This window comes from Caretta caretta, chromosome 16, assembly GCF_965140235.1.
Source record: "Caretta caretta isolate rCarCar2 chromosome 16, rCarCar1.hap1, whole genome shotgun sequence".
Lineage (NCBI taxonomy): Eukaryota > Metazoa > Chordata > Testudines > Cheloniidae > Caretta > Caretta caretta.
The window spans coordinates 15,603,722-15,620,289 of NC_134221.1; the positions used below are offsets into that span (position 1 = coordinate 15,603,722).

Here is a 16,568-nt window from a genome sequence, read left to right on the forward strand (position 1 = left end):
AAACCGACCCTTTCATAAAATCATTTTCCATGAGAAACCTGCAATTTTGCCAAAAAAACCCACCCCTAATTTTCCGCCCAGAAAATCACGACAACAACTCCCCCGCTGCCCCAGTGCTCAGCCTCCCCTCCCACCCTAGGCTGACTAGATAGCAAGTGTGAACAATCAGGACGTTGGGTGGGGTGGCTGGGTACTAGGCTCCTCTGTAAGACAAAGCCCCTAATATTGGGACATCTGGTCACCTTACTCCCTCAGCTCCAGTGGCCAGACAGGCAAAGCCTAGGGATGTAGGCTGGAAGGCTCTTGTCAATTGTAGTTTCTCACTGAGAGCAGGCGGGGGCAGCTAGAAAGCTGGAAAACTCCATTTCAATCCTCCAGAAAAGGATTTTTTCTAGATATCTCTTCCTGCAAACAACTGTTGCGTTTTTGACTTTTCACCCCCATTCAAGAGAAAACATTTTCAAAAAGGTGAAATTTTTCACAGAGAGGGATTTCCATTTCCCCGGCCAGCTCTAATCAGTACACCAGCATTTAGAGACCAAAGGATCCGCACTGGATTTACCAGAGAAAGGAATTCCATCATGTCTAGTATATGGAAAGGTGGAAGCAGCTAAGAGCTCCCTCTGGGTAGCCTTGAAGGGGTGCACGTACTGTCATGCCACTCACTCCCACGACTGTACCTTTAACACTACCTTTTGCCTTCCTCCTAAAGAATTATGACAACACCCTACTGCACTTTCAGCAAAAGCACAAGGAAATCCAAGTGCAATGTACTACTGTTATATAACATGTCCTACTTGCATAGCCTACATTTCACCAACGGGCAAAGTACAACTAAAGTCAACGCTCTGTAAAAGCAAAAAGCATTAAGTCAGAGCAGCACTATTTTCTTTTATCACAACAAGCTGCTTTTATATGTTGATTTCATCCAAAATGCTATTCAGCACATGTAATGCTCTGCACTTTGGATGACAGATTGCAGAACAAATGCAAGATGGTGTAAAAAAAGCAGCCACCTTGGATCTGTCATCCAAAAAATGCATGATACTTTGACTTTAACAAAGAAATGCTCATACAGAAATTTTTCCTAACTCTCTTTCTTTGGCTGACTTTCCCTTCCATGGGCTGGTCAACATTAGAAAATTTGGCAGCAATAAAAGACAGTATCAGCTGGATAATGCAGGTAATACATGGATACAAAGTCCCAATGAAGACATACAGGCCGCACTGATGCAAAGCAGGGTTTAACTCCACTTGATTTTCCAGTAAATAACTGGTGTAAGCCCCACTTTATACAAATGCAGCACGTCTGTATTCAACTGGTATTACTATAGTGTCTAGAAACTCCCGTCATGGACCAGGACCCCATTGTGCTAGATACTGTACAAATACAGAACAGAAGCATGGTCCCTGCCCCAGAGATCTAAGACAAGATCTACAATCTAAGACAAGAGACAGTAGATGGATACAGACAAAGGGAGAGCGTCAATGCAGTTACACTGTTGTGAATTACATTAATAATAAAGAGGGCTGTAGTTACACCTGTAAACATTTTCAGCAATTCTCCGTATGTAGACAAGAGGCCCTTATTTTCTTCCTGCTTTTGGGGGAAGGAGGTTACAAAAGTCAGGAGTCCACAGCAATTTCCCTGGCAGCAGTTCAGTTTTACTTTCAGCCTAAAAAAGTCTTCACGGCCTCTCCTTTATGTGGACAATTTCACTCCTGAAAGAAACTGGCAGATTCCTTTTCCAATCTGTCTGGCTGCACCTTTCAGAAGCACTTAGCAAAGGCCAAACAAATTTTCCAGCTCTCCTTTGTCTCTAAAACGTGAAACTAGGGAGAAGTAATGTGAATTCACATTTTCTTTTGTTTTTTTAACAGACAGTTCCCTGAGTGAGTGGGGCTCTAGAAGAGACACCTCAGGGGCAGGTTCAGGGAAGCCTGCAGGAGGGGAAACAGGCTTTCTAATTCCTTAACCTTTGTAAAGGTTTCCAGCCTCTCCCCTCATGTTTTACACTCCCCCTAGTGATTTGAAACTTAAAGTTGCTGCGCACTGCTGCTTGTAATGGTTCTTAGCAGCAGCTGCTCTGGCTTTTAGCTTCCAAAGGCTGGGAAAGGGACATGTTTTGGGAGCTTGCTGTTCAATTTTCTCCCTTTTTCATTGTTTTTCTCCAAGGCCTTACCCAAAGCACACTGAAGTCTTTCAATTGAAAGGCTCCCGTTGATTTCAGTGGGCTTTGGATCAGGCCCTACATGAGAACAGAGCTGCTGAAAGATGCCAGCTTGACACTACTGGAGAGTAAAAGCCTTTTTCCCCTAGAGCAGTGCAGCATGGGTGGAATTTAGAGGGACAATCACTCTCCATAGTGCTTTCAGTCACCGTCCTCTCTGCTGAGGCTCCCAACAAAGGGGTCAACATGCCAATGGTATTGCTATTTTTTTATACCTGCCTACCAGAAACAAGGCCGAGACCCCTCAAAACTCACTGGCCAGACATCTGTCAGAGGGTCACTACTTTTGGTCATTACTGACACTGGGCAGATTTAAACCAGTGATCAAGAACTGTGAGTTCTGTGTTCCGTTCCTAATTCCCTGAGCAGATAAACCTTAAATATTAACAGTTTGGGAGGGGATTAATCTAGACCTTGGGTCTCTCCCCTCCCTCAACTCACGTAGCTATATGAGGAGTGTTAAATTCTTGAGTAAGCTTTATAATAATTTCTGATAGTAGAGACCTCAGTAATTTAGCAGACAAAGGCATAGCAAGATTCAATGGCTAGAAGCAAGAAAAACTCAGACTAGAAATAAGGTACATGTTTTTAACAGTGAGGGTCATTAAGCACTGGAACAACCACGGGTTGTGGTGGATTCTTTGTTACTTGAAGTCTTTACATCGCGATGCTGCAGCTCAGCCAGAAGTTACAGTCTTGATGCAAGCATCAACTTGTGAAATTCTCTGGCCTGTGTTATGCAGGAGGTCTTACTAGATGGTCCTAATAGTCCCCTCTGGAATCTGACCATCAATCTACAATATTACCAGGCTATCTACAATGCACGGGTGTTATCTATGTAGTAGAAACAGACAACAGATTGTATGGAAACCAGTATCAGAAGATAAACATCTATCAGAGAACTAGAAAATAGATGGCAAACACGAACAGAGCAGTCTTGGGAGGAATTTTTAGACAAGATCACGTGTGTGAGAGAAAGGCGGGGAGTTGGCGTTCACTACAAGGAGAAAGAATAGTTTATTTGCCATGTAAAATCAAAGTCCTGAAAATTCCAAAGGACTTTTTTAGGCTAGGCAAATATTTCTTTCCATGTCCCTGAAGTGGTACAGATTTGTCTCAAAGCAAAAAAAACTGGATGGGAATATCTTGGAAGGTAGCTGGGTCAGTGGCCCATTCCCCTCAGAACATCATCCAGGCAATTTCACAGGAACCTGCCTCTAAAAACAGATACAAAAACCAAAGATTTTATTAACTACGTAATAGAACAAATGCTTCAGAGAGACCCAGAAAGGCCAGGTTCAAGTATGGGATTTATATATAAATTTATATATGAGAAGTGCAACCACAGGACAGTGTAGCAAAAACTACCAATTATATGAACAAATTGGGGTGGACAAAGCAAGAAGTGGATTAGGAACCGTGAGACATTTAAAAGAAACTGCAGTGTAATAACACAGTTCTGCCCCTCGGTGGGACTAGTGTTAATGGTCAACCATAAACCCTGGTAGGAAAGTTGGAATCAAGGTCTATATTACTCTCTAAAACCCTTCTCACAAAAACTGAAGGGGGGGGCCACATACTTTATTCGCTACAAAGAGAAATAAATCAGTCAAACTTAAAAATGTGTAATCATTAAACTATTTACACCCAGAGAAAAAAGTTAACAATGCAGCTACGGGGTGATATGGGAAATTATTAGAATTAATAGAAAATGAGAGATTTTCAAACCAGACATAAGGTAAATTCTGCTGAAGATTTTGCTTATATGGGAAATTGTTTTAATTGCTCTTAAATTAACACAGACAATTTAACGGCTAACTGGAGGTCTTTGATTGCCTGGTCATCACAAAAGGGAGCTGCATTTCCTGGGTCCTCATTAATTCTTTGCAGTCTGATGAAACCTCAGGAAAAAAGGCCACTCTCCCTTTGAATCAGACAGCAGCACCCTCTGCAGCCACAGACATCAAGAAACAGCCACAAGTGTTAATTAACTCCATATTTGGAGTCAATGATTCCCAGGAGAGAGGGGTGCAGACTGAAGCCAGCACTGCAATTGTGCTGCGGCCCAGGTATAGCAGCAGAAATAACTGCCCAACAAAGCAGCCTGGGGGAGGGAAAGGACAGACTTCTGTGGGCACAGCTAGGTTGGTCAGGGGCATGAAGAGGTGACCGACATAGCTGAGGTGACAGAAATCTGGAGTGTAGACATAGTCACTCGTGTCACTAGACTAGTGCGAAGTGCAGCTTTGCTGGCACAGCTCTGAGAGCTTTGCTGGTGTAATACAACAGTATTCCTAGTGCCCCTTGTGTCAACAGACTCCTGAGAGCTCGGCTACTCGCCCAGGCTGTACTGCCTTCCACACTAGAGCCCCTACCAGTATAACTGTATCCATAACAAATCACAGTTAGACCAGCACAAAAGCTGTGTGGAGACCAGGACCCGAGCCTCTTGGCCCCCCGAGGGAGGCAATATAATGACCGCTGCTGCTTAGAGCCGGACAAGAAATTAAGCCTATTTTCACGAGACGTTACAAAGTTGTTTTAACTTCAAAGGGCTTGAAACAGATCCAGTTTGGGTCTCCCTTCGCCTTTACAATTTCCCAAGTTTTGCTCTCTACAACACTCTTACTGAAGACGTCGCCGAAACTTTAGAGAACCCCAGGTTTTGGTAAAATGTTTTAGTGAATGAAGGGGAAGGCATGATATTTTTTGTGAAAAAAAAATTGACATTGGCAACTTTTCACAAAAAATATTATTTTTGCAACAAAAAAGCCATTTATGACAAAATGCACTTCATTTGAAAAATGCCAAGCATCTCTGCTTGTCTGGGGTTGGAAGAAGAGCTCTTCCAACTCTACACAGCTCCCAAAATCAGTGTCCACCCATGTCAGCTCAGCCACAACTGCCATACATGTAGCATTGCTGTGCTCTGTTAAAAAAAAACAAAACACAAAACAGCAGCTGTGTTTCACCCCAGAGGTGGCTGCAGTTCAGTGAGGGCTGCCTGGAAATGAAAGATGGTGGCTCCTAGAAGCCACGTGATCCCCAATTACTCTAGGGTGCTTAGTGAAGAGAGAAGACAAGTTCATCTCACGTTTGTTCATTGACTGAGTGGCAGCAGCATCTGCCACTCAGAAACTAAAAGATTCTCCCCCAGTGCGCTCCCCAAATGTTTATTAGTTGTGGGGATCTGTATCGTGATGTTATACAGGGCTCCATGCCAGGCGAGCACTTTACAAATGTAAAGTACGGGCTCCTTTCCCAAAGAGATTACAGTCCTGCAAACACACATGAGTAACTTTTATTTGGTGAGGAGTCCCATTGGAGTCACTGGGATTGACTATGTCAGCAAAGTCACTGATGTGCACAAGGGTTTTGTAGGATCGAGTCCATGACAGACAATAGTCCCCTCCCCCGACAGCAGGGAGAGGCTGCAACACAAGATATTAGGTCTGTCTTTTTACCTCTGCTCTATTTGAACCCTTGTCTCACTGAATCTATTCATTTGTCAATAGTCTCTTGTGGCTGATTTTTTTAATCACCACCTATTTCTCCAATTTATCGTTTTTCATTAAAAGGCTAATGGGAAACACAAAATTAATGACAATGGCCTCTGCTGCTCCAGCAGCTTTCCCCCAGACAGTTCTAAGAGCATTTTATAAACTGTATATAAAAGGGCTCACTTCACACACCATGGAAACGCAGCCATCTCTGGGGTGGAACATAGTGGCAATTTAACAGCTCACAGCAACACTACTCAACGTTCTCACCACCAATTCACTGCTTAGTAAAGATGAAGAGAGTGGCTTGCTCCCTCACTGAACAGGGAACACACCAGGCTGCATTGTGTAAAAAGCCCCCTTTCCCAGACACATTTCACACTAATGCAAGGGGCTGATTTAAGGTGATTCTTTTGTCCATATTGGGGAGATTGGGTTTTTTAAAAGACAGTCCTTCCTTTGAAGTGCTCTCAGGCAGAAACCCCCCCTTCCCCTCCTCAAGGCAGCAACACCACCCCATTCCAGGTCTAAATGCCAAGGAAACACCAGCCCTGGCTCCCAGTCACAGTTATTTAGTATGATTTGGCTCCAACAGGTATTTACAGTTCAAAGGGCTTTGTGGCCTGTTTGGGGGGTGTCCCTCCCCCTCCATTGTATCCCCTTATCTGGAGCAGGCTCTGACAGGCTTATGCTCATTCTGCCAGGGTAGATAGGGAAGGCTGGTCTCACTGCATCTGGCCTTCATCCCCCCCTCCACCCCGCCCCCAGGAGCAGGGAGATACTGGTACAGCCTGGCCTGGCTGGGAACACCATGGCACGGGAGCTGCGCTGCCCTTGTGTACACAGTCATCTGCAAACAAGCTTGTCAATTATTAATAAAGCTCAACTCAGCCCCAGGAAACTGAATCCGAGCAGGGAAGGAGGCACAGGGCTTAGTTCACGGGACAGTCACTCCCTAGGGAAATGCAGGAAGAGGACTCTCTCTCTAGATCAGGAGCATAGATAGCTCAATAGAGTTTCCTAAGAACAGCTGATTCCACTGAAAGGGAATCTTTGCTCTGCTTTGGGTCGCTCACCAGCATGGTCTGGAGTGAAACTGACTAAGAAGCGAGAAGAATGACCACTGATTCAGGTAACGTGAACTTTCATTTCTTTTGGGCGGAGTAAACAATGCTTGGACATTGCACAATGCCTGGACATTGCTCTTCATACACTTGGGTGGCTCGAAGGCAAGTGCTCAGCTCTATAAGGGCCAGTTCAACTGCATTTGGTTGTGTCTGGAGGTGGGAGACCCTGTAGTCTGTGCAGTTCGTAGCAAACTAGGGTCTACCAAGAGTTATACAATCTCCTCTGTGAGCTAAGAAAATACCATAATCTCCCTGCCACGGATGGGGAAACTGAGGCACAGGAGGAGTTTGGCAACTGACTCAAGGTCATATAGCAAGTCAGCATCAGAGCCAGGAATAAAACTCAGGAATTCCAGGTTCCCAGACGAGGCTCAGAGCATGTTACCTCTTACATTATTAGTTCATGTAAAGAGAACGCCCCTCTGGAGAGTAGCACATTAGAGACTAGTACCAGCTGCCAGAGCTCTTTTCTGATTCACAAAGCGATGCATAGTGTTTTGTGGGGAAGGAGGAAGTTGGTCTGTGCATGTTTGGGAGAGTTTCCATGTGGCTGGGAGCTCCCAGTCACCAAAGAGGGGGAGTGACTTCTCACACTGTCGAGCTGCAGCAGATTTCAGGGCCTTGCCAGTCAGGTTCCTAACAGGAGAAACCAGTGGCATGGAATCTGGGTATTTACACTATCTACAACAGCCCTTGGACAAAGGTGGTCACAAACAGCATGCAGGCAATCCCCTCCCTCAGGAATTGCAGCCAAAACCCAATGCCTAGTTTCCAAGAGGAAATTCTGCCCCAAGAATTGGGGCCAGATAGGAGAGCAACTCAGACAGGTTCTTTCTCCTCCAGGTCTATATGGAGCCTCAAGGAGCTGCAGCTTCAAGCATAGGCTGTTTGTAGGTGGCTCTTCAACCACCTGGTGGGTCATGAACATGGGGACACATGTGAACAGGTGTATCCATGAGGCACGCTGCTAAGCCAAGTGGGAATCAGGCAGAGGTCTAGCTGGTTTGGAGCTATACGGAGTTCCCCCCAGAGTTTTGGGTTTGAACAAACGTCACAACTTTTGAGCAAAACTCAGTCGAGACAGCTGGGTTCCAGCTGCTCTCCTGGGGAACCCCTGAATTTCATTGGATTTGGAGAGAAAACACGTGAATCCATTCTGTGTGGTACTGAACATCAAATTTAAGGCCAGGTGCCGAGGAGCAGGCCCAGTGACATCCCAATGCCATGATCACACTGCAGCCATGGTACACAGGTGCAGCCCCTGCAGTAGCCAGACTGCTGTAAGGAGTGCGCAGGATAAGGATGCTGTGTCTCCCTGCAGTACCATCTGAGGATTGCCCTATCTACAGCTGTTCTGCAGCTTGGACCCACTTGCTATGGGGGATGCATGTGGTCTTGCTGCCAGAGCATCATGCTTCCCCCAGAGGGCCTGAATGGAGAAGTCAGCATAAGCGACCGATTCCTTCCCTGGCACAGCTGGGTGTTGGGGGCACCCTACTGCTGCGTCTCATTAAGGAGGGTCCCAAGGAGCTCACTCAAAGACCAGAGGACATACAGTCTGAGCAAATATAACTTTTTTCCTCTGGGGGGTGGGGAGAGATTCGAGTCAATTGACACACTTCACAAATTCATGTTGATGTTGGCAACTTATTTTAGCTGATAAAAAAATCTGCAAAAGTCAAAACATTTTTTGTCATTTTTGAAACAAAACATTTTGACTTTTTGATTGGAAACACCTTTTTAAAATTACCTTTATTTCTTTAATTTAAAAGGAGTGGGGTGGGGAGCTCAAAATTGAAACAAAACATTTAGCTCGACCCCAACTGAGCTAAATTTATTTATTTACTTTTTGATTTGCTGAACTGGAAAATTTCACTTTTGGGTTGACCCAAAATGATTTTTTCTCTGATTTTTTCAGAACTACCAAAATATCCATTTCCCCCACTGTTCTAGTTCCAGAGAAGCGCTCTAGTGTGGGGTGGGTGGCTGGCAGGCAGGCGTCTCTCTCTCTCTCTCATTTGGACATTGTTTTCAATTAATAGTCTGACTCCTGAGGGCTAGTCCTAACTTTGACACTGACTCAAGCACTGACCTTGGGCAAGTCATGTAGCCTCCTTGCTTCGGTATCTCCATGTAGGAAGGAGAGTCATTGCTGCCTTATCTCTCAGAGGTCTGGAGGAGAGGGAATAGTCACTCACAAACCTAGCAATATAAACCACTAATGAAGGGCTGGATGTTACTTGGATTTCTTTACAGTTGCTCTTCTCCTCCAGAGGGGAGAGTCAAAGCCCAGGAGTAGGTTCTCTCTTAGCAAAAGAACTAAAGATAGAAGCTACAGCTGGATGGGCCTAGCGGCCATCCAGGGGTGCTCCCTACTCTGCCCTGCTCAGGCAGCTGACCTGTCACTCTGCAGAACACACCCAGCCTTGGGATACTTCTCCCTTCAGAAGGAGCCATGGATGTTTGTTGGCCTCTGGTACTGACACGAAATCTGGTGAGCACCTACTCTCTGGCCTAGGAACAGCTACTCCACAGGGCCTGCTCTGCTCTGACACGCCTCCCCCGTCAGGCCAGATGCTAACCTACCCCAGCTCTTTTATTTATTTCTCTATATCAGCCCAGCATGTGGTGTTTATAGTGGCTGAACCGCAGGAAGGCTGTGGTTTATGTTATGGTAGATACTGAGCAGGAAATCCCCCGACGGAGAGCTGAAGGTGCGTGGGGAGATCCAGTCAGCTGGGATGAGGGTTTATCCTGCTTGACCAGGCCACAGAAATTGGGCAAGGCCTAAAAATTTTCTGGGTGCTAGGGAGGGCGGTTCTAGGCCCCCTAGGGCTTTAATATTCAACGCAGAATTTCTTACAGGGTCAGGGCCATTTTCAAGACATTTCATTGCACTCGCAGGTCCCTGGGGCAGGAAGGGTCACTTCTGTCTTGACCCAAAGCTCTTAGGGTGGGTGGTTCTGCCCAGGTCCCTCCTGCTGAAGTGCAGCCAGAACAGACTCTCACTCTCAGCACAAACCAGCAACCAACTCTAAGTCCTGGAACCTGAGCCAAGGACTGACTAGGATTTCACACCAGGGAGGTGGCCCAGTTTGGACAGGTGCTGGGCCTCTCACTCTCCTTGGCAGGTCCCAGCTTCAGGTGAGAGAGCCCCAATTAGACATGCTCCAATGGCTGTGTGTCCTGCTAAGTGTGGAAGCCAGGCTCTTCTGCCATAGCTGAGATTGATGCCCCGCAATACAACCTGTTATGAGGCTTCTGTGCTGTGCTGGCAGCCACTAGGGAGGGAGGAGGCAGGCAGCAGCCTTAGGGTATGTGCCTGCCTTGGTTTGGTTTAATTCTCCTTAGTTGTCTGGAATCCCAGGCATCCAAGATGGGACTCTAGGGGCTTCCAGCTGATGGAGAATTTCCTGCAGGGGATTATTCAGACAGTGATGGCATTTTGTACACATATAGCACCCTTCTTCTGGAGATCTCAAAGTGTGTCACCAACCCTCCCTAGACCTCCCACCCAAGTAAGAGATCATTCCCTCCATTTTAAGAATGGAGAAACCAAGGCATGGAGAGGGTGCAGCTTGCCCAGTGTCACACAGGATGAGTTCATGTCTTCTCTCTTTGAGAACACAATGCCAGACACGCCATTAGCATAGACCTCCCCTTAACAGCAACAGTGACATATTGGCCAGAAGGTTTTCTTCCTCCTCTAGATCCCCTCCCACCCCCTTGGAAGATCAGTGGAATACAACCCCGCTCAGCTGAGACTCAGCCCGCCCACAGCGATACTCAAACTTAATTCTTGTCTTGAGACACCAAAGGCCATGAAGAGTAGAAACCCATTGACGCACAGTAAAGTCAGTCGCAGAGCAGGGAATGGAACCCAAGAGTCCCAGATTCCCTTCAACAACACTGCCTCATTTTAAAGTGTCACATGCCCAGCAATGCTCTCAGAAACCACCAGCTGCAGCTGGGCCCACAGCGACATTTCAATAGCCCAACGCATTGCACCTTGGACCAAAGTGCCATTGCACTCCAGAGCAGCCACTGAGAAGGTTTTTGCTCTGTCAGGTCACTTCCTTTTTCAGGTGTTTGCTTATGGGGCAGAGCATTATTATTGCAGACACCCTTCTCCTAGAATGGGGGAAAGGAGATTTACAGATACTAATCAGCAGGCCCCAAATTGTAGTGATCTTACCGGATATGTGACTGACTCACCATGTGGCCTTGCACAAGCTACCTCGCCTTGCTGTAGCAGCTTCCCCACCTATAAAATGAAGATAAAGAACACTTATCTACCCACAGCATACGGGCATTATGGGAATTATTTAACTGTGCAGTGCATTCCATTTATAAAAGCAGTTCAAGGAGCGAATGAGGTGCAATTACACTGAGATTCTTCTGTTCTTGTCAATCAGTATTTACAGCGTTGTAACAGCCACCTCTGTCTTTGCTATTCACTTGGCCTGAGACAGGTACACAAACACCATGTTGACGGCAATTCTAATGCATTGGGCTGATTCATGAGTACTGAGTAAAAGCAGAAGTCATTGTGCCCAGCCAGGCCTCTAGAGGTTCTGAGATTTGAATAAGCCCCTCTCCTGGGCCAATAGGGTTGAGCTGGAAACCTCCAGAGAACAACCTGTCACGAGATTTCTGAAGCCTGTTGCTTCTGGTCTCCCAGTGCCCCCACAATATCTCAGCACAGCTGCTTGTGGCACAGGAGAAAAACAAAGCTAATGTCTCACTGCAAGCTGACAGTCTGGGTCAGTTCAAGGGTGGCTCTTATTTGGCTGGGCCTGTCTGTGGAAGGGACCTAGGAGGCCCACAGCATGAATGTGAGGATGAGCTGTTTTGGCTGCCCAGCTCCATGTAGAGCCGTTCTTCGTGGAAGTCGCATTAGTTTGCAGAGGCATGTCTGAGCACTTTGGAATGAGGAATCTTCACTTCCTTAGACCAACAATACCAGCAAGTGCCTGTCACTCACTTTAACCTTTGCTGCAATTTCTTCAAAGGGCCAGAGATGGAAGGCGACCTCTCCTGCACCTCGACTGAGGGACTGAGGAGCTGCCAGCCCCTGGAGGGAGGCAATGCCAGCGTGGAGGGAGCGATGGGGCCAGCCTGGGGTGCCACTCCAGACCACAGCGGAGGAGGGATTACAGGCCTGGGGCAGCAGGGCTGTGCTGGCAGCACCTCTTCTTGTGGACTCACAAGTACAGCGGTCGAGCCCAGCCTCCCTGCAGGTGATGGGCAAGAACCCAAGTGCACTTCAGGAGTCACCAACACAAGCTTTGTTGGGGATCCCCCACCCTATTCTCCTCCAGACCCAAAGTCTGCTCACTTGATGTACCCACCTTTCCAGGCCGTCTCAGGACAAGTGCCCATCATGTACCAGCCAGGACCTTTGCAGCAGAATTTACCTCCTGGCTCCTTCCCATACACTATTGTATGTAACCACAGTAGCACTTCTCATTGCTATTGAGTGTAATGTTCATCCCTATCCTGCAGTCCCCCCATTCTCTCTCACTGGTTACCAGCATGCTACAGATTAGTTACCTAGGCTGTCATATCCCATGCATGAGCTTCCTGCCTGGGGCCAATCTTCCACCAACGCATGGCCTTTGGGGGGAAGGAGAAGGCAGAGAATCCACATACTGCCCAAAGCAGACAGCTGGGCCAGCCTTGAGTACATGCAGTGCAAAGTGACTGCATGGACTGAGCCACTTGTAGGTTAGTCCCAGCTCAGCCTCCAGCAGCAGGGTCAGAAGGGGAAGCCAGAAGATGGTATGTAAACAGGCAGGTCTGTACATTGCACAGAGAGTTCCCAGAAGTCCTAGAAAAGGATGATGCAGAATTGTCTCCCAAAGGAAATGGTGGAAGCCCCAAGGCTTGAGACCTGGAAATCTGGAGTGGACAATGAAATAAATAGCATAAGGAGCAATCCCTCAGAGGGAGTGGATTGACCTACATGGGTCCTCTCCAATCTGCAACTCCAGCAATTCCACAGCAAAGGGATACCCAAGGCAGTGACCCTTTGTCCTTGGATCACTCTCTCCACATCACCTGTGTTCAAGAATTACCAGAATCCTTTGCTCTGTGTTGCAGTACAACGGGCTTCCTGCCAGTCGGCTTCCAGGAGCAGCAGAGAGGAGGCGTCCGCCCAAAGATTATATGGTGGAGTCGGTGCTGGTGACGATTTTCTGCTGCTTATTGACGGGGGTGATCGCCCTTGTCTACTCCCATGAGGTAGGATGTGCCCTTTCCTCCCTGTGGCCTGCGCTCTCTGACCTTGGTTGGAGGAGGGATGAGGGGTCCCTGTGCTTAATATAGTTTATTCACCTAGTTAGGGATGTGGTTGGTTACACAGAACAATTGGCAGCACTGACAAGAAGCACTCCAGTTGCTAGGCACCAGTTACATGTTCATTTCACTGGGATTCTTTCCCCATGCCCCACTTTATCCAAGGGACATTGATTGTCAGCTGTAAGGATATGCTCACATGATCCTAAGAAAGCTCTGCTTAACGCCCTAACGGATGGCCGTACCGGTCAACAAGGCCCGTCAACAGGTGCTTGGGATGTGGGAAGGCAGGAAGAATTCCTTTCCTCTCCAAATCTGGTGATCAGTTCAGCATGGTGCATGTGACCACCCCGCTCCATGGTTAAACTTCCAATTCCCATTTATACTGGGAGTCCCAACTAATTGCCTATTTGCTCCTTGAATCCTAGTAACATGGATTCTGCAAGTACCTCATGGGGCAGAGAATTCCCAATGCGGACTGCGCTCTGTGAAGTAAAGCCCTACACATACTTAGCCCAGAGCTCTGGAAATAAAATAATGCCCTGGTCATCCCATGGCTGCTTAGTTCATACATATCTGTACATGGGTCACTCCTGTGTGTCTGACAGGGTGAATAAGCTGGTGGTTGAAAGACAGCCTGGTGCATCTTGCTGCACTTTGGATAGATAACCAATGCTCTTTCTTATCAACAAAAGGGCTTTTGGGAAGGGTGCTGACCGTGCCTGCTGGTTTTCTGCATGGATCCATAGTCAGAGCCTTTGATGGTCTGAAATTTCATCCGTTTTCTTCTTCATTAGTCATAGTTAGTGCCTTCGGTTTTTATCAGATATGCTTAAAGCTTTTTACAGGGAAACATGGTCCTCTGTTTGGGAGGCCTCAGAACTGTCTTTGAAGTGCAAGAAACTTGCATCTCTCTTCTCATTGTCCACATTCTCTCCCCCAACCCTAGACACGAGCAGCCCTGAACAGAGGAGACCTGATCCAAGCCAAGCTAGCATCCAAAAAAGCCCGATCACTGGTTCTCTTCAGCCTCCTCTTTGGAGTGTTTGTGTGCATCAGCTGGGTCATCTATGTAGTGGTGGTCCTTTACGTATGATAGAGCACCCCAGAGACGACAAGCCGCATCATGTGAAGAGCTCACCACCATCATCAGCGGCACCTGGGGGAGCGTGGCAAGCACATAGTCATGAGCTAAGAGAAGTGCCATGATACTGCAAGATGGCATGGAAATCAGAGGGTCTCTAAGCTGCCATGCTTTCTGCCAGCAGATACCATGCAGCACAAGTGTATGCTTGCCCAGCCCCTGGGATTGTATTTCATTCCGTTCCTCAAGTGCAGTGACTGTGGGGTATTGTGCCAGGCCCAGCCAAACCAGCAGCACCACGGCAACGACGTAGATGCTGTCCCAAAGCTAGCATGGAAGCAACCCACCTGCCTCATCCAGTCCCAGGGGACTGCAAGACAAGTGAGCAAGCTCCACCGGACTGACCGCTGCGTTGCTTCAATAACTTGGGGCAATCCAAAAGCTGAACATCAGCTTCACAAAACACTATGTGTCCCAGGGCATTTCCATGATTTATCAACATCCAACACCTCATTCACAGCTTGTGGCCTCCAGTCCCAGAACAGCATCTTGGTGGGAAGAAAACGTGCAATGTTGGCAAGCTGAAGGCAAAGAAGCTGCCAGCACAAGAACCCTCTCTCCCCTCTGCTAGGATATCCCAGTTTAGCTAGAATTCCTTTGTGGCTTGTGCTGAACAATGATCTATCTAGAAAAGGCAGAATCATGTCAACCATTGGAGAAAACAACCCAGACACCTGCAGGAGAAGAGGTAACGTCTCTCTTGTTATATGTTATCCGATGGCAACACATTTTGTGATTGTGTTTTAGGCACACAAAATCTGGAGGTATCACTCCAATTCATAGGACTTGAATAAGAAGAAACACACCTTCCTGATGGCCTGAATATCGCAAGCTTTTAACATCCAGAATCTATGTTTGAAACGGCCAGCAAGGAAAACAAAGGCTGTGTTATTTCAGGATTTCACAGGAACAGTTTAACCCGTTCTGGGGATTGTGGCCCAAGAAAGGTCAATATGAAAACACTTTAATAAAAAAAAGAAAGAAAAGAAAAGAGACCCATATATCCCCCATTGCTGCTTCTAGATTTCAATAAAAAAACAGGTTTGTCGAAATCTCATGTTTCCATATGTAACTATACACACATCATAGATCCCCATTGACCCATTTTAAAATCAACCACTCTCTTATGGGCAGGCTTATTTATTATGGCATTTCCTGTGCCTTCTCCTGGAGCAACTGGTTCTGGCCACTGTCAGAGACAAGATCTTGTCTGATACAGCCTAGCATTTCCTATGCTCTTCATCCCGAGAAGGGGACCCTTTAGGCTGAGGTGGAAAAACATGGATGGGGCCCTCCCAATGCTGGGGATATGCTGCCAGTCCCCAGAGCTGTCAATCCCCGTGTCGTGTTCACATGAAACATTGTTTAAATAAAATCCTTGCATGTGACTTGCAGGAGGACGGATGGCTCCAAGGGCATGGGTAGGCCCAAGTGCAGGCTCAGGATAAACAGCTGGCAGTAAGCCATGGCCTAAACTCAGACTCACCTACGCAGCCTGCTGTCCTGCCAGCCTTAAGGGGAAAAGCCTGTTTGTTATTCAAAAGGTTCCAGCAATCACCACATGCTCAGCTCCCTACTGCAGGAGCCGAGGTCTCTCCCTCCCCTAGGGTTCGCCGGGCTGTTTACTGAAGCGTCTGCACACATCGTGCGCGTGCAGAGGCAGATGGACTGGCGGGGAGGTCTGTCCCACATGGGCCTCCCAGTTGTTTGCCACTGTGTCATCACAGATGTTGAGAGACTGGAATGAACCAGAGAGATGCATGTTGGGCTGTCTGGTTTGGTGACCACGACAGAGCATGATGAAAAGAAACAGCATCAGCCACTCTTTGGACTTCATAGGCCTTAGCCCTTTTTGCAAGCTTCCACAGAACCCTCCTCCTTTCCTGCAGGATGACAGGCCCCCTGCACACAGCCCCATCCCAAATGTTGTAGTCTCAGGATTTCTGCTGCTCCATTTGCACTTGTACAGTGTGACAGGGGTGTGAATTCTGATGGAATAAGTGGGTCCAGAGAGTCAAGGGTGTTTACATGAACCTGACTCTGTATGACATTAAACAGTTAAACATGGTTTGGGGGTTTGAGTACAGAGACCTTGGCCTGCTTAACCCCATGGCAACAACCACAACTAAACACATTTGTAACCTTTCATTAAAGAGACAGAAGAAGAAAAAAAAACATTTAAAGCATTTGAAACGTGAAGTATTAAGTAAGGCTGTCAGTATGCCTTAAACCCTTTCCTTTAGCTGGGGAGAGTTTTCATAAGGACACC

At 47.2% G+C, this 16,568-nt stretch overlaps 1 protein-coding gene across 1 annotated transcript; it reads left to right on the forward strand.

The window, feature by feature from the left end:
* Nucleotides 1-6,602: 6,602 nt before the first annotated feature.
* Nucleotides 6,603-15,351, forward strand: PRRT1B (proline rich transmembrane protein 1B). The gene is made up of 4 exons (XM_048822699.2): nt 6,603-6,863; nt 11,871-12,301; nt 12,961-13,101; nt 14,105-15,351. The coding sequence occupies exons 1-4, from the start codon at nt 6,848-6,850 to the stop codon at nt 14,249-14,251; spliced, it is 735 nt and encodes a 244-aa protein (XP_048678656.2). The 5' UTR covers nt 6,603-6,847; the 3' UTR covers nt 14,252-15,351.
* The last annotated feature ends 1,217 nt before the right edge of the window (nt 15,352-16,568 follow it).

What these genes read in the sequence shown, in the direction of transcription:
- PRRT1B (XM_048822699.2), top strand. An exon ending in GCTCCTTCCCATACACTATT is followed by an intron (nt 12,302 to 12,960) that starts GTATGTAACCAC and finishes TCTGTGTTGCAG; the next exon opens with TACAACGGGCTTCCTGCCAG. An exon ending in CCCTTGTCTACTCCCATGAG is followed by an intron (nt 13,102 to 14,104) that starts GTAGGATGTGCC and finishes CCCCAACCCTAG; the next exon opens with ACACGAGCAGCCCTGAACAG.